Source organism: Anolis sagrei, chromosome 2 (genome assembly GCF_037176765.1).
Source record: "Anolis sagrei isolate rAnoSag1 chromosome 2, rAnoSag1.mat, whole genome shotgun sequence".
NCBI classification, from domain to species: Eukaryota; Metazoa; Chordata; class Lepidosauria; order Squamata; family Dactyloidae; genus Anolis; species Anolis sagrei.
Window position 1 is genome coordinate 156,372,690 of NC_090022.1, and position 20,878 is coordinate 156,393,567.

At 40.0% G+C, this 20,878-nt stretch overlaps 1 protein-coding gene across 1 annotated transcript in view; it reads right to left on the bottom strand.

Moving 5' to 3' along the window:
• LOC132768089 (neuronal acetylcholine receptor subunit alpha-7-like) overlaps window positions 1-20,878 on the bottom strand; it is a 170,678-nt gene that overhangs the window by 3,661 nt on the left and 146,139 nt on the right. Inside the window, exon 9 of the mRNA XM_060763693.2 lies at window positions 8,319-8,428. Within this exon, the coding sequence (XP_060619676.1) occupies window positions 8,319-8,428 (110 nt within the window). The remainder of the gene's footprint in view (window positions 1-8,318; window positions 8,429-20,878) is intronic.

A 20,878-nucleotide genomic window follows, 5' to 3' on the forward strand; every position in this document is an offset into this window, starting at 1 on the left:
GGGATATTGAGAGTCCAGTGCAATGTCTGCCTTCCTGTAACCAGTAGGGCAGTGACCCACTGTAGCTCTATTTAATTCCCATACAGATTATCTTCTCCGGGTAGTCTGAGGTAAGAACTCATGTGATGTGTCTCTTGTCTTTCTCATAGAAAAAAATATCTCAAGAGGACCACTCTTTCCACAGCAAAAGGGAAACTTACTGGCAGTCCCCAAATTACAGACAACATAGGTTCTGTAGGTTTACTTTTTAATTTTGTATGTAATTTGAAACAGGTATGTTTTTAAGTATAACTCTAGAAAAAGATATATATAAGCTTTGGATAGCATAGGGAGGGTTAACCCTCCTGTGACATTTGTTTTGCTGTCTGTGTCCCTGTTTAGAAGTTTTACCCTCGCTTTGTGTCCCTGCCACAATTGGATTTTGTAAATGTTGTGGAAACAAGCATTGGCTAGAAAACGTCAGTGAAGACACCTTTTCCCTTTTTCCAAGAGTGAATTTTCCTTCGTAGAGATAGATTTCTCTGACTTCCTGTTGTCTCGCCCCTGTTCTTAACTATGAGTCATATGTAAGGCAGATGTCTGTTACATGGGGATTGCCCATAGTGTGTCACTCCATTTCTCTTCCATTTACAAAGTGTACAAGCAATGGGGTTCTCCCTCCCTCTCTTTAGTACATATGGTATAATGCTGAAAACCCAATTTCACTGCAAGTAAGAATAGACACATTATGACCCCACTAATTCAAGGGTACCCAATGGTACGTGTTTACTTCCGTTTTCTTCCTTATATGTTTTCTGGATGTCTGTGTACAGACAATGAGGGAAGGAGTTTCTGCCTTCTGTTCCTACCTATACATTTACGAGAAAGGCCAGAACAGCCACGGCTCAGAGCAGAACATTAGATGGATCTTTGAGCTTTTCCACTCTAATTCCCTCTTCCTAAGGTAGTTGTCTTTTCCAGGGTTCCAGTCCCTTGCTTACAGATCAAATTTAGATCTGGAAATCTGCATGATGAGAACATGTTTAGCATGCAAAGAAAACTGTGATCGCCTTTAGAATGAATTGGGCGACACCTAATAAAGCTACCTTCTGAATCTTAATGAAGGTAGCAAGGAAGGTGAGATGTGTTTTGAAAATTCTGTGTTTACCTCCTGAAATTTCTAAAAATACCAATGACTGTGAAATGAACCTTACAACAAACAGACTTCCACAAAGGCCTCCTACTGTGACATAGATAGATACCTCCTGGCATATTTTCCCCTGCAACTCTTTATGGCCTCATACTCATGTTCTACTCCCAGGACATACATAGAGAATATTTAGCAAGCACAAAGAAGCACTAATGTATCCCTGATGGTGAATTTTTAATGTGAAAAAAAATTATGATGTGAAAAAAAAGCTAACACACGAAAAAGATTAAACAGCTGGTTGGACAGCAATAACACAATATGGAGTCACTGCTTTTTCCAGAAGATATTTATGTAATTAAAACTATCAGTGACTGGTAGGCCAAAAATAGAGAAAAAATATTTGAAGATTTAAAAGAGGATTTGTCTCAAGGCCCCGAAATCCTTTCTGACAGGATTAGATTTACCGCTAGACAGACTAGGCATGTGCCTTTGTGCCCTTGATATTTTAGGGACCTTGAAAGCTTTTGCAGTGTCAGATAAAATTATGTTGGTTGAAAAAAATCAGCTGAGCAAATGCACCCTTAAGTGCTTTTGATTATAATAAGAGAGATTTATATTGTGTTGTTGTGAAAATAAAAAATATCTTGTTAAAATAAAAGGTGGCTTCCACTAGATATTGGAGCCAGCGTGGCATAATAGTTTGAAAGTTGGACGATGATTCTGAGGGCCAGGATTTAGATCCTCATTGCCCATGGAAGTCCGCTGGGCGACCTTGGGCAAGTCACATGTTCTCACCTTCAGGAAGGCAATGGAAAACAAAGCTTGTTAAGGAAACCCTGTAATAGGGTCACCTGAAGGTTGCAATAATTCAGAAACAACTTGAAGGCACGCAAAAACAACAGCAAGAGACTAGATATTAGACACACAAAGTAAATTTATGGCAATCTGTGCTTGACGGGATTACACTCCCCCTGAAGACACAGGTCCGCAGTCTGGGGGTCCTCCTGAAATCAGCACTGACATTTGATGCCCAGGTGTCGGCAGTGGTTGGGAGGGCCTTTGCACAGTTAAAACTTGTGCACCAGCTGTGATCGTACCTCGAGAAGTCTAACTTGACCATGGTGGGCCACACCTTAGTTACCCCAAGGATGGATTACTGCAATGCATTCCACATGGGATTGCCTTCGAAGATGGCCCAGAAACTGCAGTTGGTGCAAAGATCAGCAGCCAAGGTTGCTAACTGGAGCAAATTAAAGGGAGCAGTTAACCCCCCTGCCGATAAGTTTCCGGTGCAGGTTATCGCCTAAAAAGCTCTAAATAGTTCAGGACCTGCCTATCTTTGTGACCGCATCTTCCCCTACAAGCCCACATGATCGCTAACATCTTCTGGGGAGGCTCTTCTGTCGCTTCCACCCTGTCTCAGGTGGGGACGAGAGAAAGGACCTTCTGGGTTGTGGCCCCCTGGCTCTGGAACTCCCTCCCCAGAGAGATTAGGCTAGCACCCTCCCTATCCCTGTTTCATAAAGAACTAAAGACGTAGATGTTCCATTGTGTGTTTGATTAAACATTTCCCTGGACAGCTGTCCCCAACTATGGCCGAAAATCTTTTCCTTGCACCTTACTACTGTATTATCCAAAGTTATAATGATCCTGTTGAAATAGCTCTTATTTTTCTGCTGATATATGACCTATACTCTTTACTCAGTAGCGCTACCTTCTAAATTGCTGTACACCAGTCCGCCCACTCACAACGAGACTTGAGTTATACTATAGGTTGTTGATTCTGATGCTTGTTCTATATATTGTTATAATGTTGTTTTATGTTGTTTTATACTGATGTTATGTATTTTAAATATGTTATGTTTTTAACTTTGTTGATTGGGCTTGCCCTCATGTAAGCCTCCCCAAGTCCCTTCAGAGAGATGGAAGTGGGGTATAAAAATAACATTATTATTATTATTATTACTACTACTACTACTACTACTACTATTTATGTACCACAGTATTCCAACATGTGAAGAAACCTTCCTCAGCATGGGGTCTCCCCAAGGATTTTGGAGCAAAAATCTGCTTTAAATGGCTTAAATTGGATGAAAATGGCAGGACCACAAAACCATTGCCAGCCTTTCTGGAATCTAATCAAAAGTCAATTTTCAACATCTATTCCTAGAACTTTTTGTCCAATTTTGACACTATAATCCCCCATTACTTCTCTATTTCTTTGCAAGCTCAAGTCATGCCATTATTGTGGATAGATTCTTCTTTATTTACTTTATTTATCTTTATTTACTAAGGCAGCGCTGTGGTTTTAAAGAAGCCCTGCCAGATGCAAAAGTAAATACGAGGTCATTACAGATGCGATATTTTCCACCATTCTTCTCCAGATCTCTGAATCATTTCACAGCTCCATAACACAGGCTTATCATCTGTTCTTTCAGCTGTGCCGCTTTAGGGTATCTCTATTTTTTCTTCTACTCTCCTTCCTTGGTGTGAGGTGCCAATTATAAAGCATCTTACATAATGGCTTGCCCTCAGATTGGTTGCTATAGAGTGCCTAACCTTGTAGGAGAAAATTGCTTTCCACTTGCGATCTTATCCCTTTGCCTTTTAACTTCTGACTTTTCTTTCGCCTTTCAATATCTTTCAATATTGCCTTCAAGGTGCCAAAACTGCTTTCGTGTTCTTGCTCCTGCAGACTAACACAGCTGCCCTTCTGGAAATTATAGATATTCCCTTTAGTACTGTATTGGCTTGTTCTCATATATTATTTTAACCCTGGCTTATCAAATCACAACGCACACAAATTGCATGCTGGCACATGCAGCCTTGTTGCTTTGTTTCTCATTTTATGAGAGTTGGCAAACTGGGGAGGGGAGAGCATTGCCTTGTTTCCAAAGCTGAGATTATATTGTCGAAGGCTTTCATGGCCGGAATAACTGGGTTGTTGTAGGTTTTTTCGGGCTGTATGGCCATGGTCTAGAGGCATTCTCTCCTGACATTTCACCTGCATCTATGGCAAGCACCCTCAGAGGTAGTGAGGTCTGTTGGAAGTAGGAAAAAGAGTTTATATATCTGTGGAATGACCAGGGTGAGACAAAGGACTCTTGTCTGCTGGAGCTGGGTGTGAATGTTTCAACTGACCACCTTGATTAGCATACAATGGGCTGACTGTGTCTGGAGCAAACTTTTGTTGAGAGGTAATTAGATGTCCTTGTCTGCTTCCTCTCTGTTGTTGTGCTGTTGCAATTTTAGAGTTTTTTAATACTGGTAACCAGATTTTGTTCATTTTCATGGTTTCCTCCTTTCTGTTGAAATTGTCCACATGCTTGTGGATTTCAATGGTTTCTCTGTGTGAATTATAGTTTATTGTGCTCCAAAGAAGCCAGAATTTGCAAATCAAGAACAAAATATAAAATCCTTGTTGAATGTTGGTTTACAATTAATTCTGGCTTATTTTGGTTGCAACAAACCATAAATAATTCAGAAATAATACAAACCTGTTCTCAAACATGGTTTCTTGACTCACATGAGATGGAGAAGCAAGCTGGGTGTATATGCTGCTAGTTTACACTGTTTCAAAATGAAACCGTCTCAGTTTAAAGAGAAAATGCCTCTAGAACATGGCCATATAGCCCGGAAAAACCTACAACAACCCTGTGTATGTATCAATTATCTGAAAAAAGTATTTAAATTGCCTGATAATAGCTAAATACTGAAGGCTGATGCTTCCCCCAATTTTTTTTTTTTGTCCTGTACGGCTTTCTGGATGGTGCCTGATGAATGCTTTATTTTCCCTCAGTTCTTCTCATTATGATTTCTATTGGATATTATTATTATTAGCTAAAATTTCTTTGTGTTACTTTAGTGCAGGGGAACTTCATGGTCCCTTAGACTGTTGGGGGACTGGACTACAGTTTGAAAAAGCATGAACGAATTCCTATACATGCTGCATATATTTTATTTGTAGTGTAAAAAAAATGAAAGAACAATACACTATTTAAAATTAAGCACAATTTTAAGTTACCAGTATTTCAATGGGAAGTGTGGGCCTGCTTTTGGCTAATGAGAGAACTAAATTAATTAGGATTGTTGTTGTATGCCTTCAAGTCATTTCAAATTTAGGGCAACCCTAATTCTAAAGTTTTGGTCAAGGGCCAATTAAATGACCTTGGAGGACTGCATCCGGCCCATGGGCTTTAGTTTGGGGACCCCTGTTCTAATGTGTTTATTTGTCAAACAGTGCTGAACATTTGGCTAGTTAAACCTTTTCCTCATCGTCGTCCCATCTCCTCCTTGAATGTCTTCTCCCTACCCTTTATGTTTTCACACAACATTTCGTCCATGGGCCACATACATTTTCGGGAAACTCCATGACTTGCTAATTCAGTAAATTGGTTAAGACAATACAATTAAATTATTAGTAAACTGATTTTTCCATTTATGATACTTAGTAATTTATTTTGAAGCCTAACATCTCAAGCTCTAATAAACCCAGACCAAAACAATGTACCTCCAAACAATGGAATCATGGGTAAGGAGGAGTGACTATCTGGGAAGCACCAGGAGGGTTGGTTTCTGACTCCAAAAAGAACTTGACTTGGGTGATTATCATGGTGGTGGTGATAGTGGTGGTTGTCACCATTCTTATTATTATCATTAATATTTTCAAGCCACGGATATTGAAATCAATGGATGCAGAATCTTTGGTTACAGAGGGCCCTCTGCATATAACTTCTGCCATGTATTAGACCTAACAGATACATTGGGTAATAGTAAAGCATGATCATGTAAGAAATATACTGTTAAATCTAAATGTAAACAGCCACTAATCAAAAATTGAATTGGAGGGCATTTTTAGTGCGTCGTACTATTCCTACACCATAAAAATTTTCTTTTTAAGGCAGAAAATAATTCATAACAATATGCAATTAATTATAATCTGAGAGACGAAGTTAGAAAATCTCCCCACATCATAGAAGAGGATATTTACGAGCTGGGGATCAACTAAGTTCCATGAAGACCATTCAGAATTCTCTATAATCACCCCAATAGATTTCCTTTTTTCCTAAGCAAAAAAAAATGCAAGAGGGGAAGAGACAGAACAACAGTGCCGATGTGACAAGAATCACAAGAGCAACAGTGCTCCCAGTTTTATTGGTTTATGTGAGGGACGTGACTTCTCAGTATTCATCAGAGGTGCACAGCTACAGAGATGAGTCTACGTTGTACCTCTCCTGGGCCAACCTTGTGTTCAAAGCTATATGTCCTGCTTAGCATGCCCCTTGCGCATTTCAAGCGACAAGCTATGCAAATATCATCGTATTCTTAGCTGCATTAGGACAGCAACATCAAAAGCTCAACTCAACCTTCACGCTTTTTACAATGTACACTCTGAACCTGAAAACATGTCAGGACACATTGCTATCTGCTTTGTTTGAACTGGAATACACAGAGATAGATATCTGAAAGATCCAGATTAAGAATGAGTAACAAGGGATTCAGGTAAAGTGACTTGGCAGAAGATTATTTCAAGGGGAGCAATTCCTATGACATTTCCTTTCTTCTAAAACTCTTGGTAGCCACCTGTTAGAGCAACCTAGTTTCTATTATTATTATTGCTAGAAAGCTTACTACACTATTTGATATTTGAAGATGTGTTTGGTGAGCCCCTGATGGTGCAGCGGATTAAACCACTGAGCTGCTGACTGAAAGGATGGCAGTTCAAATCCAGGGAGCGGGGTGAGCTCCTGCTGTTAGGCCCAGCCTCTGCCAACCTAGCAGTTCAAAAACATGCAAATGTGAGTAGATCAATAGGTAACACGATGGTGGGAAGGTAACGGCACTCCATGCAGTTATGCCAGCCACATGACCTTGGAGGTGTCTATAGACAACACCAGTTCTTCGGCTTAGACATCGAGATGAGCAGCACCACCCCGAATCAGACACAACTAGACTTAATGTCAAGGGGAAACCTTTACCTTGGTATAGTGGTAGGCACAAAGTAAACACACAGAGGGTCCCTGTTTGAGCCTTTCTTTGGAGATTATATGTTAGTGTTTAAGAGTCTGGCTACCTGTTATACTTGTGTCAAAATATAACACAGCCACTTGTAAGTCTAGCTTGACTACTGAGATTTTTTGATCTCTTTTGGAAACAGGCAGAAAAGCTAGAAAGTACAGTAGACTGAGCAGCCAACTGCTTTTTTCTGTGCATTGTTTATCTTGGGCTATTCTTCTCTCTCCTTTATCAGATAATTGTTCCCGTCTTTCTCCCTCCTATTCATTAAGGACAAAGATAAGAGAAGGAAAACAATATCTGGATACAGTCTGCCTACAGCTTCTTCTCCTATCTCAGCTAGCCAATATTTGGGAAATAACTTTTCTCTCAGCTCTATTCTACTGATGGAACTAGCGCCTGCCTCTCCTCCCTATGGTTATCCTTTGGGTAATCTGCATGCAAGGCCAAACATTTGTTCACCCCAACACCTAACAGCTTCCACAACTTGTGACCTACCAGATGTCAGCTGCAGTAAGAAACAGGAGAGAGGGAGGATGACTTCAGACTGTGCAGGCTAAAGCAGCGGTCAAAAATTGGCCTAAAATAATAATGGTGCAGTCTACATGCTCTCCTACATGTTTTTTTTAAAGACTCCTGCTATCCTAATGCTGCTGCTCCAAAAAATTATCCAAATAAACATTCTTTAAAACTAGGCACACAAGAGCATGCATTTTGTTTCAAGTTACATTGCGCTCCAAGAAGTGTGATCCAGCTCAGATACAATTTGTATGAGTTTTATAGAAGCAAAAAATGCTCTTTTTACTCTTTAATAGCTGGCCAGTGAGAGGGGTCAATAAAAGATTCAGTGTGGGTCACTAATTTGTGATAGTAGCAAAACCTAATCTAGTGGAAGCAGAAATAACCTTTCCTTTGTGCTTTCTGTGCTTTCAAGATCTTTCTGGCTTATGGAAACCATAAGGTGAACCTATCGCAGTGTTATCTCGGCAGGATTTGTTTCTCGGCAAGATTGGATGCCTTTGCCTTCTTCTGTGGTCAAGAAAACGTTACTTGCCCAAGGTCACTCTCCCATTAGCATTCCTTTTAAGATGTTCTATTATTTCTATCATCTCTCAAATAATCTATAAAACATTTTCATGTATGTTTTAGAAAGTGATTTGTATTTGCCACTCACCCACTGGGGCATCTTTCCTGCTTGAGGGTCATGATGATGAAACTGAAGAACCAAGACCGTCACTACCACCGACAAGCCAACAATGACCATGATGCTTGCAAAATACTGAGCTGCAGATTAAAAAAATCAGGGCAAGCAAAGATAAGAAAAGGTTACTTAATATTTTGAGACATTATTGCACTATGGTCTAATAGTATGTTTAGGTTTTGTTATCCCGTTCTCTGTCAAAACAGGAAAATACAGTCCCCCTAAGAGCATTCTGTTAATACACATTGCATTACCTGCTTTCCACACCACCTTGTAAACCACCCATCCTTACCTGTGCTTTGCCGTTCCTGGCACACACACACTTTATTGCTTTTTAAGCACAATTCCCAGATTTGTCACAATATCACAAGAATCTCACATTTTGAGTTTTTGTAAATATGAAATTTCACAGTTGCACTGTAATGCCTTTCTCGGTTGCGGTGCATGCATTCATCTCTCAGTATTGCCCTTCATAATAAATATGGATGAGAATGAATTGCCAATTGCAGTCATATACACATTAGGTTATGCTACCAGAGTGTGATGCAGTTATCAGTGCCAATTGGTTTTGGGGTGGTGAGGCCATAACAGCAGAACTATAAGGGCTCCAATAAATGACCATTTTTAGTCAATTTGAATCCAATATACAGTACCACATCACAAAGGTGTGTGTCCACATTCACAACGCAATATGCATGAACAAATCAATGTTGTTAGAATGTGGGTGAATGCAGTTGAACACACAAAGCAGAAACTTTTCCAAAAATGTTATCTGCAGTATATTCTCCGTGAAGAAAATGCTTGTACAACATGTGAAAAAGCATAAAATGCCAGGTAAGAACTTCAAAACTTGTAATATTTTAAAACAGAGACTGGCTGTTTGGAGTTTTTTAGCCATTAATCCTGTAATAGCAGGGGATTAAACTACATCCCTTTGATGTCCTTTCCAACACTATGAATCTATTAGTCAATACTATCTTGACTGAGAACTTTAGAACTGGAATAGCCAAACTATAGTACATGGATCCACTTCCTCCAGCTCCCTCATCTCACTGGGTGGGGTGCAGGGTCTTATTTATACCTACCATGCTAGGTCACGAGAAAAAAAAGAAAGCTCTTATGCTCCCTGAGTCACCTGCTAAACACATGTTGCTTGGACAAATGTATACAATAAATATACCCCAAGGGCCACTTCTCTCTTCTACAAATCCTCACAATCTTATTCTCATCTTGAAACTCTTAAGAAGGTATGATTCAGCACAGTCCACTTGAAATAGTTGTTGGTTTTCTGGGCAGTTCTTTGAGATGTTTTAGGAATAAATTATAAATATTCAGGGAAGAGAAGCTGAGCACTTTACCTGTCTTTAAATAAAAGACTGTTTTCTTTTAAAGAACATCACATAGGCAATTTCCTGGCATTAAAAAAAAACCCTAATTTTATTTTATTTCTATGTTAATTCGTAATTTCAAGTTGACTTGTTCTCTTAGTGGATCAATGCAACTGAATAGAGTTAAACCCAGTGAAACATATAACAAGGTAAGCAATACAAAATAATAAGATCCTCCAAGATCCTACACCAACCAGGTATGGCGTAATTCCATCTACGTAGTTCCGTGTCAATGAATGAATTGTTTATTGTACCAGCCATAGGCCATGATATCACATAATATACAACCTTTAAAAGTACAATACAAAAAGTACAATAAGTACTTTCCAATAGAAATATTAAAACTTATTCCATATACCGGCTCTTAAAAATTATAGTAGCAGTGACATGATAACAATAACAAAGGTCCCAAATTATCTCCAATTTCCATTTCTAGTAGTTCTGTGTCCTCTTCTTGCCTTGTCAGCTTTCAAGTGCCAAGAGGGACCATTGCTGGTTATTACTGGTGGGGAGGAGATGAATTCCAATGAAGATTTGGCTGCTCTAATGTCTTGTGGGAATCATAAGGAATGTGAACTCATAAATAGAGTGTACCCTTCTTGTTCCTCCAGAGATTAGATCAACTACGTCTTCATCATTGAAATGGATTCATCTTTCATGGATAAGCAAGCGAAGAGGAGGAATCTTGGGGAGGGTCTCTTTTGGTTGTTTCACAGAGCCTACCTACTGCACCCCATCTATAATAGATGTACACACATATAAGCCATGCTTACATGCAAATATGTTGCTAATACGCCCTCTAACACCTCACAGATAAAAACTGGGACATGTGTGGCCAAGCCACACTGGGGTGGGTCAAAAGTATGTGGCCGAGAACAAGAGGGAGTCCTGTACATACAAAATGCTATTTTAAGCAGAGAGATCCTGGAATTGATGTACTGAGTTTATGAAATGGAATACTCCACTACTCCTCTCCTTTTCCCCTTGCTGAATCGAGTGCAAACTATGTCTGCACTTTGAAACTCAGTTTGCAACAACTAAAGTAGGTTGGGGACAAAGAGGGGAAATTGGGTAGAGGAGAGAGACGAATTGATATTTTGAAGCTAGCTGAGAAAGCAAGACGATAGAGGATTAAGAGAGATTGTCCTTGCCAATCCTGGACTGTTTGAATTAACAGGATTGTGGTCTAAAAGTGCCTGGCTCCAAAACGACTGTGTCATGTGTCCCCTTCCTCTTACAGGCAATCTAGCCTTTTGATTGAAAAACTCTGTCTTCCTTGTGCCTTTAAACACTCGGGCAGCTGAACACATGCCATATCTCTAATAATAGTCCCCATCTTTAATCATGGGATGATGGTGATGCTAGAAAGTATCATTTTATGTTTTACATGTGGCCCGCTCATTGTGATTGATTGGTTTCTCATTGCATTATCTTGTTCTGTTTTATTTTGTTTTGTTCTATTGTATTCATATGTTTTAGCTATCTTATTGTGATGTTAGTTCTCTTGTTTTGGTTTATTTTTTTGTATTTTTGCTGTAATTTATTTTCTGGGCTCAGCCTCATGTAAGCCGCCCTGAGACCCCTTTGGGGAGATGGTGGCAGGGTATAAATAAAGTTTATTTATTATTATTGTCGTTGTCGTTGTTGTTATTATTTGAAACACAACAAGATGAGTCCACGGCCGACACTCTGCTGGCTGTTGAATTGGATCACACGTCGGACACTTCCCAAGTGTCTAGGACTATGTGATGTATCAGCGAATAATGTGTGCAGATCCCAGTAAGGTGGCCTTCTTTAACTAGCAGATGGCAATTTTGTCAGCGCTGATTGTGTTTAAGTGCAGGCCAAGGTCTTTAGGCACTGCACCCAGTGTGCTGATCACCACTGGGACCACCTTTACTGGTTTGTGCCAGAGTCTTTGCGGTTCGATTTTAAAATCCTCATATCGTGTCAGCTTTTCCAGTTGTTTCTCTTCAATCCTGCTGTCACTTGGGATTGCGGCATCGACGATCCATACTTTGTTTTTTAACATGATTGTGAGGTCAGGAGTATTATGCTCCAAAACTCTGTCTGTCTGAATCCCGAAGTCCCAGAGGAGTTTGGCGCATTATTATTATTATTATTATTATTATTATTATTATTATTATTATTACATAAATGCCTACAATACAGAAGGGATTCTGTTCATGTTGTGGAACATTGATTATCTGGACTACAAAATCTATAGGAAAAGCAATACTACGTACCTAAACAGTGAAGCAGCATTACAATAGAGTGCCTATACATTGATTCTTTCTGCTTTTCTATAGAGTAACAGAAAATTAGAAACCGCTTTCAAGAAGACATGGCAAAAATCTCAATTATCTGGAATCTCTAAAAACACTCAGCAATTTTCTTGCAATATTAATTTGTCATCTTGACCAGATGCTTCACTTTCCCATTAGCAGTGACTAATTCCCACTACAGTTTTGATGGATTATAACGTATTAATTTTCTATTTTTGTGGTGTAACCATGGTTTACTTTTGACTGGTCTAGCTGAATCTTTTTGAGCCTCCTGTTTCAATTACAAGCAAAACTCTCACTTAGTTATGAGGGCCCTCCAAATGTTATCAATGCAAAAATTATACAGCTGGTGATGATAATGCATAATTACAAGTATGACATACTTTTGGTTTTATAACATTTAATGTTGCATCTGAGAATTCATCAGCAACACGAGGATCTATTGCTTTGTATGTTGTGGAGTTCATTAACTGATTAATTGAGCTTGACTCTCAACATTGCAAGCATCCCTAGAGGAAGTATAGAAAGTTGTTCAATTTCCTTAAACGGAGAAAACAAGGAAACAAACAAATATTAGCTGCCAACAAAAGCAGTTAATTTTTATTTTCCATGGTTGGCTTGCCTGCCTATCTCTTAATGATAAATGCTTTGAATCCAACACAGAGTTAGCTACATGTAAGCCTAGGAAAGCAATCATGGTGGAGGACATCATAAGAAATGCTTACAATATATTAATAAGTAACAAGTCAAATACGTTGCCATTGTTTATCCCATAAGCCATGAGAACACAATGGACTATGCAACATAATCATCATCAACCACCCAACAGAAAGTTGTATGCTTTCAAGTCAACTCTCTTATATCTTATAATTCTCCTCAGAAGACACAACATTTGTCCTCTGAGGCTGAGGCCCCTTCCACACATCTGAATAAAATCCCAAATTACCTGCTTTGAACTGGAATATATGGCAGTGTGGACTCAGATAACCCAGTTCAAAGCAGATATTGTGGTATTTTCTGGCTAATATGAATGTGTGTGGGGGGGGGTCCTGAGTGTGACTTGTTCAAGATAGGTTTTCATGGCTGAGCAAGAATTCAAACTCTGGCCTAGTCATAGTCAAATGGCTCAAACCACTAGAGCACATTGGCTCTTATGATCTCATCAGATGCAAATCCTCTCTCGTTTCTACATATTTCTAAGACATTTCAAGGACAAAGTGCCATGGAGCCCTTAACACAATATAAAACTACTTCTGGTTCTCATCTGTAGCACTGTGTCCCTGGAATGTAGAAGTTCGTGGAAACGGGGGAGGACTTGCGTCTGATGAGGTCCTAAGAAGGAGGAGGGTGCAGGAGATGAGGAGAAACTGTCTTTTGAGCTCCTGATGAGCCTGAAAATTAGAGAAAGTGATTAAAACATGTGGGATGGTTCTGTCAGATACACCTGTGTTTCAATGACGTGGCAGAATGGGCATTTCAATGGGTGGTCCCCTATGCTCGTTTTCTTTTACAAAATCCTTCTGCAGGAGCAGAATGTAATCCTAAGGAATAGCACTATTATAAGATGTCACCACTTTGCTTTCACTGCATTTTCTCCTTCATAGTAAATCTAGGATTTCAAAATAGTGCTACTCCTAGCTTTTTAATATGTTTGTTTCTTTTTTAAACACACTATAGGAAGTTCTAGTGCCTATAAAAGTTCAGAAACAATTTACGGTAACCATAATTTTGCCTTAAAAATGAACATATCTTTATAAGTGCTCAAATTACATTGGTGCCCAAACCTATGATTTTAATTATGCAAGGAGTGTTAAAAGGCTTGGGAGGAAGGAGTCTTGGCAAAGGGGTTTATCACAATACTGGTATAATGGAGGGAAGGAAGGCATCAGAAAGACAGATCATAGCAAAGAGGTTAGAAATTCCCCTCAGAAGACACAACATTATGATTGTGCTCACTTTTTATTTCGTTTACACCATTATATTTGACACTTTTATCATGTTCCCACCTCTAATGCAAAGTTAACTGTCTTCCAGCCATTTGTACTTTTTTCATAGAGAAGGTGCTCCCGAGCTCTTGCTCCCCTTTTCTGTGACTCTCTGTCTCTGTGATAATTATAAAGTGTGTGTGACAAATTTATATGTAATACAGAAATATGAGCAGTGGATGCTATGTAGTTGTATATTCTACTATCGTGATTGCTACTGCTCAATAATCTCAACCCTTTGCTGAATCATCATTATAGTTAAATCTTCACACCATCGGTCAGAGTGGGGAAACTCTCAATAGTTCCCAAAGTTCTTTGCCATCAACCATGCTGATGGGAGCTGTTAACAAAAACATCTAGAGACCAAAGTTCCCTACATGTCTTCCTGTCTAAGCATCTCGACTGAAAAATTACCTTCTGAGGCTGCTTATGAAACTCAGTCTTTCCAGACATGGCTTCCCAGAGCTACTCCATTTGCTTTCCAGAGTTGTAGAGAATTATATTTTTGGTCTACAGTTCCCTGAATCCCATAATTATCATGGACAGAAATGGCAGCACTGAATCTGATCTGGGCTTTAGTTTGAAATGTAAAGAACCCAGGTGTGGAATTTATTGTATGGATAAGGCCAATATTGTGTGGCCATTGTGTAGATGAAATTCAGATTCACTGTGGTATAGGAGCCATCAGTGGCCACTCACTCTTAACCTTGCTGGATTCTTCTCACACGAGAAGCAACTTACCATTTCTCAAGTCACTCCTGACATGGAAAAAAAAGCCTTGTTGGCTGTGGGATTCCGGCCACCACAGTACAGAAATGTTACTTTTCCAAGTTTTCTTATGTGATCGTATGAAAGATAAACTAGGCTTCAAATGCCATATCTGGGAACACGAACTGTAGATCTATCTAGTGGGGTATTAAAGTAAGACCTGTCCGAGTAAACCAAAGAGAACATTACACAGTAAAAAGGGAATCTCATCAGATACACACATGCTGCCAATACTGTGGTGTACAATTCCAATAAAATTGATGATACTTTCTTTTACACCTCTTTTTTGTAGTCCCTACTTTGGACTACACTTCTCAGCATTCTAGGAGTTGTTGTGGTCCAAGCTCTATGTCTTTTTTGGTACAAAACTCCTTCAGCCACTACCAGTTTCAGCCGAAACCTATAATGCATTAGAGAAGGAAAAGAGATCCCCTATTTGGAATAGTCCACAATGGTATGCAATGGTTGTTGTAGCTCAAAGGTGGCATATATGTTGGCTGGCCCTTTGAACTGAGCCCAGTTCCTCCAGATTGCTGGAACACTAAGATGTATTACCTCTGGCTTCAATTCTCAAGCTTCACATCCATCAGATTTGCTTTGATGGCTGATTGCTTATCCTAAGGCTGTCATGAGATACAACTAGTATTTTGTTCATGTTATAGTTACTGGCCTCAATCTGCCAAGCACTTCATGTGGCTGGCTTGGCCTTTCTTTGCCATCTGCCTATTTCACTATAGCTAAGCAGTTGACTTCCTAGCCGTCTGACTGAGGCATCCTGCCAGAAGTCTCCAATGATTATGTAGCACCCAAGATCATTTGTAGCCCTTCTGACTGTCATGAATTGGACAACATAAGGACACACGCCATGGGAAGTATGTCTGGCTATGGAATCTGATTGGATAAAGCCTTTGCCTTGCAATACAATTGTGCCTTGGTTTTAAACAGGTCAACTACAGGACTTGGCAGTCATCTCATGATTTACAGGTTATGCCCTCAATCAGGCCGCCGGTAAGGAAATATCTGCTTCTCTCTCTCTCTCTCTCTCTCTCTCTCTCTCTCTCTCTCTCTCTCCTTCCCTCCCTCCCTCCCTTTCTTTTCCACCTCTGCCTCATAGTACAAAATGGAAAATACTAATAGTTATTATAGCTCTCACAAACCCATTTCTTTTCTTTTTTCATTCTCTCTTGCAAATATTCACAGTTGCATGAATGCAGGTCACCAATCTCTTATATAAAGACCAAATAAATGCAAATCCACAAACTGGAAAAGAAAGGAGGGATAATGCTAACCAATCCAGGCACAATGCACAAGATGGGAGTCACTATGGTAAATGGAGGGTGCTGGGTCCCTTTTGGCTGAAGTACGAACTGCTGTAGAAATGATGGAAGGAATATTTAATGCTAGCGAGATTAGAAAGGAAAGCAAACAAGATTTTTTAATTAGCCTTGGACTGTGTCAAACCTGCCTGCCAAGGAGCATTAGATTCAAATGTGGCAAACAGGGCATATGCGCAGATGAAAATCTGTGGTTTCATCCCCAAGTGGGATGTTGAAGTGCAGAAGTCAAAGGTGTTAATGATGGCTCAGAAGAAAGAAATGCTACTACCCTGTGCAATGAAATTACACAATCATCACGAAGCAATGAAACTTATGTAGAGAAATAGATTTTAATGAAAAGATGGGCAGAATGGGTCTCCAAACTACCCTCTAACAGAGGAAAACTGGAGCACATATGGTCAGGCACCATAATAGTGTGGTCAGAATGTATAAATGAGAAAGAATAGATAAGTTAGGAGAAGCTATAGCAGTTTGCTTTTGCCTGAGCCTACTAGGAAGAATTCTCCCTCCTCCTCCTCTAGGAACTCATCATACTGGGAGCTTTTTGCCCCTCACCATGCTGGGGCTCCTCTTTGGTGACAGTTCTTGATGGACCCCATCAATGATGCAGGCCAAGGCCCTGCCCTATCATGGGTGAAGTGGCAAGGAAGTATTGGATTCTAGCTTCCTCGCCACCACAGTAAGAAATCATTTTTGGGTAGCTTCAACGGAGATACACATGTTTTTCGCCCCCCTCCCCCCATCTAATGGATAAAAGGGAATATGTATCCGTGTTGCCACATTTTCCCCTGTCTGATGGGAGCAGAGACAGGATGCCAACGCATCTTGCCCCAATGCACCCATGTGATGGAGTAAAGAGGGAGGGTGTGTGGGTTGCCATGAGGCTCCCCGGACACCTTCCATTTTGCCAGTGATTTCTGGTGAAACATGACAAAAGTGGGGGGGGGGGCATCAGTATGATGAGGTTCCTATTCTCTTTACTGAATCAATTGTTCGCTCCGTTTACAGCAACTGAAGACAAGGACAAAGGGGAAAAGGAGGATAGAGAAACCGAGATATTTTAAAAGTCACTAAAGAAATGGAACCGTAGAAGACTAATCAGGATTATCTTTGCCAAATTGTGACAGTTGCAAGATATCACCGCCCCTACATACACACACACTGTACCCCCCCCCCCAACCCACAGCACTTTTTCAAATCAGATAGATGAGAAATGTGCTTAGCAATTTGTTGTATATACGTTTAACCTTTCATCTTCGAATACTTAGTTCACTTTTTGCCCATTTCCACCTGGGCATTTCTGCCGTTGAAGAAAGATAAACTTTAGCCCTTTATCAAGACAGAACACGACAATGTTAAGAAAGGATCTGAAGCACATGATGTGAGCTGATAAAAGGCCTGTGCTTTCTGTATCCTTCATTTGGTGGTGGGTAGTAGAATAATAGTGGGACAAAAGTATCACAAACCATACCAACAACATGCAAAAGATGAGGATGGAAGAGCTGTCTCGCTACTTGCAGACTTGTTCTGCCTCCAACCAACTGCCTCAGATTGTTTTGTTTCTCTCTGTTGTCTGTACAAAGCAGTGCCACTCAAGACTAATTTACACAAAGAGCTGATGAAAAGGCCAAATTATTTTTGGACTGTATTCCTTCCGAGTGATAACACGATGTTGTTCTTCAGGAGGAGAAAGGGGAGGATCAGCAGGAGGAACAACATCTCTTACGTAGGGAACTATGTCTTACTTGCCTTTGCCTTGACATCTGGCCTTGTTTTGCATTCATAGGGTTTGATGGGTTATCCTGTCTTATTCAGAGGAAAGTATTCAACCGCATGATGATGATACTTCTGCAGACTGAAGATGCAACATTGAAATTCCGAGGAGAAAAATTTCATTTTGCCATTGAAACAAATATTCCCTTCTTTCAACACCCAGAAGTCAGAATTTTATCATGTGTAGATACGTTCAGTTTCCTTGAGTGAGGTCCATCTCTCTCTTCAAAGAAAGAAAATAGAGCACTCTGAATTTTTTAGAGCTCATCATGAGTGTTCATTTCACTGCAAGTATGACTGAGCTGCTACCTGGACATCCTACTTCTGCCTGGAAGACTGTTCACGACACACTTCAAAAGAAGGAGCTTGATCTGCAGGATGCAAAATGGACCTTTTAAAGAGACTTTGAGGACATGCTCAGAGTGCACTTCCTTCTGAGGATATTAAGGGCAGCCCCTATGTATCAGAAAGTCTATCTTTAGCTCAGCAGGATATTTCATTAACAAACATGACTCCGAAGAAAACTGTACAAATATTAATGATGCTGGAGATTAGGAGATTTAGGCATAGGAAACTAAGCAGATCCAGAAATGCACGCAAAGCTACTTGTTTCCCCACCTTCTGTTTGCGTAACTGCTCTAGGAAAATGAAGTTTAGAAGCACTCATTCCGCTTCCACAAAACCACCCCCAATTTGGCAAGGACAGTCTCAGTTAACTTTTTGACATCACATGTTTCAGTTTATTGAAAATGCCTTCGTTTCCCTTGCTTCCTACCACTTTTAGTCTTTATCTTTGGCTTATTTGAGTTGTGGAAAACTTGAGTTCAGACTGAAAAAGTAGTTTGTACTGAACTCAGTGCAGGAGAGGATAGAAAAACAGAATTTTCCCCTATAGGCTTAGGCAAAAGCAAATTGCTGCAGCAACTCTTGGCTTATGTGTTCTTCTATATTAATAGCTCTTGCCTTCTTTGCTACACTTTGATGTTTCTTGGTCAGTCACAAATAGCCAAATATCTATAACCTCCTTCTGTGAAACTTTGGAGGTTTTAGACAATAGACTAACTAAGTTGTTATGTCATCAATTCTCTCCTTGCATTTCCCAAACCAAAAGATTTTGTTTGTTTAAAACACTTGCTGATCCCACGTAGAAACTGATCTACACTATATTCACTTGTACAGCACCAGTTATATTTCAGCACAATAGCCTCACTTTCTCTGGAGAAATCTTTGGACTCTTACATAGAGAGGATACTGACATTTCATCACTGAAAACTGCAGCCCTCCTTATAGACCTGCAATTGCTAGCATTCACTCCAGAGGAGAAATATGTATTGGACAACAGCTACAAGAGTGAAGAACAAGTGATGGGACCAACTGTGGTGAATATACCAGTTGATCAGATATGCACAATCTGCTAGGCATAGAGTTGACCCTCAGATTTCACCATCAAAACCTGAGATTGCAAGGCAGTGCTGCCACCTCATCACACTTACAGTCCCACCCCCACCCCAAATTTTACAGGAAGTCACTCCTGCGCCCGCCCCCCTCCCCCCAGTACTATAGAGCAACCGTGAAATTGGACAGATCTATAATCACAGGGAGAAATTGTGGATTTAGCCCAGATAGTGCTAAGGACCTGTTATTTTGGCTTAAAACAACATGTGATGAGGTCCATGACAATCTCCATTCTGTTTCAGAGCATGCCATGGTGATTTTGTTCATCATGATACATAAAACATCAACTGCAGTTAGTGAGATGATGCCATTCAAACAGACAACCATCTGAGTCTAACAAATTAATATAAATTGTATATGTACACAGCTTTTCATGAGTGTTCACATCTCAATAGTCCCCCGTCCCCCCCAACTCAACCTGAGGTCTGGAAAAGAGGAGCTATGCCTCGAAGTCTGGGAATTTAAACTGGGTGGATTGAGGAGTTGTACTGAAAAAACCTACAAAACACCATATGCCTGAATACTCTTATAAGGGAACCACGTTTTATCATGACCAAGTTGTTAAACATGAATCGCATAAATGTCCTCAAGTGGTGTTACATATGGATTAAGCTATGCAACCTTTGCATTTAATGGCAATACTGCATAACTGAATGCTCAACAAATTGTACAACCAAATTTAGAAACAAAGGGATCCCACCATCAACTTCAGCAGATGGATGCACAATGGCCAAGAATGTGCATGTGTAATTTGCATTTCACATGCAACTTGAAATAAATGTGATCATTCAGTTGGGAAATTATACACAGGAAAGTTACCAACAGAATGCCAGCTGCTGTTGTCTTTTGCAAAATGCTGGAAAACCTCTCCAACCGAACCGATGTTAGCCAAGATGTTATTTCACAACATTTAATGCATAACTTTACATTCCCAGAACGACTTCACTGACACAATATACGACCATGATAGACAATCCTGAGACTGCATGATGACAGACAATCCTGAGAACACGTGATGGGACACTACAAAATGTCCCACTGGATTCCCACCATAGGATCATGGAATCTGTTAATTGTAAGGGTCCAGGAGGCCATCTAGTTCCAGCCCTACCACACAGGAATATAAAACTAAAGCTCTCTTGAAAGATCCCCGTCCTATCTCTGCTTAAAAAAATCCCAAAACTGAAAAACCCACCAACCTCTGAGATAATCCGTTCCACTGTTGAACGGCATTTTAAAAAGTCTTACTAATGTTTAGTTTGAATTCCCTTTCCCGTAATTTGAATTTGTTCGTATTTAATTCTCTGGAATAGCAAAAGACAAACTTTTTACATCTTCTGGATGACTTTCCTAATGCGGCAATGTAAAAAAATCCAACTGGCAGTTGGATATGGCAGGCTCTCACCATATAATGGAGCACTAGGATGTCTGGGAACATTTTTTCCAGTTAGGTGGAATGACAATTACTTTCCAGTGTTGAACCCTTGTGCATTACATCAACTGCACAATAGCCACGCTGTTTGCTTTGCCCGTGCAATGGTC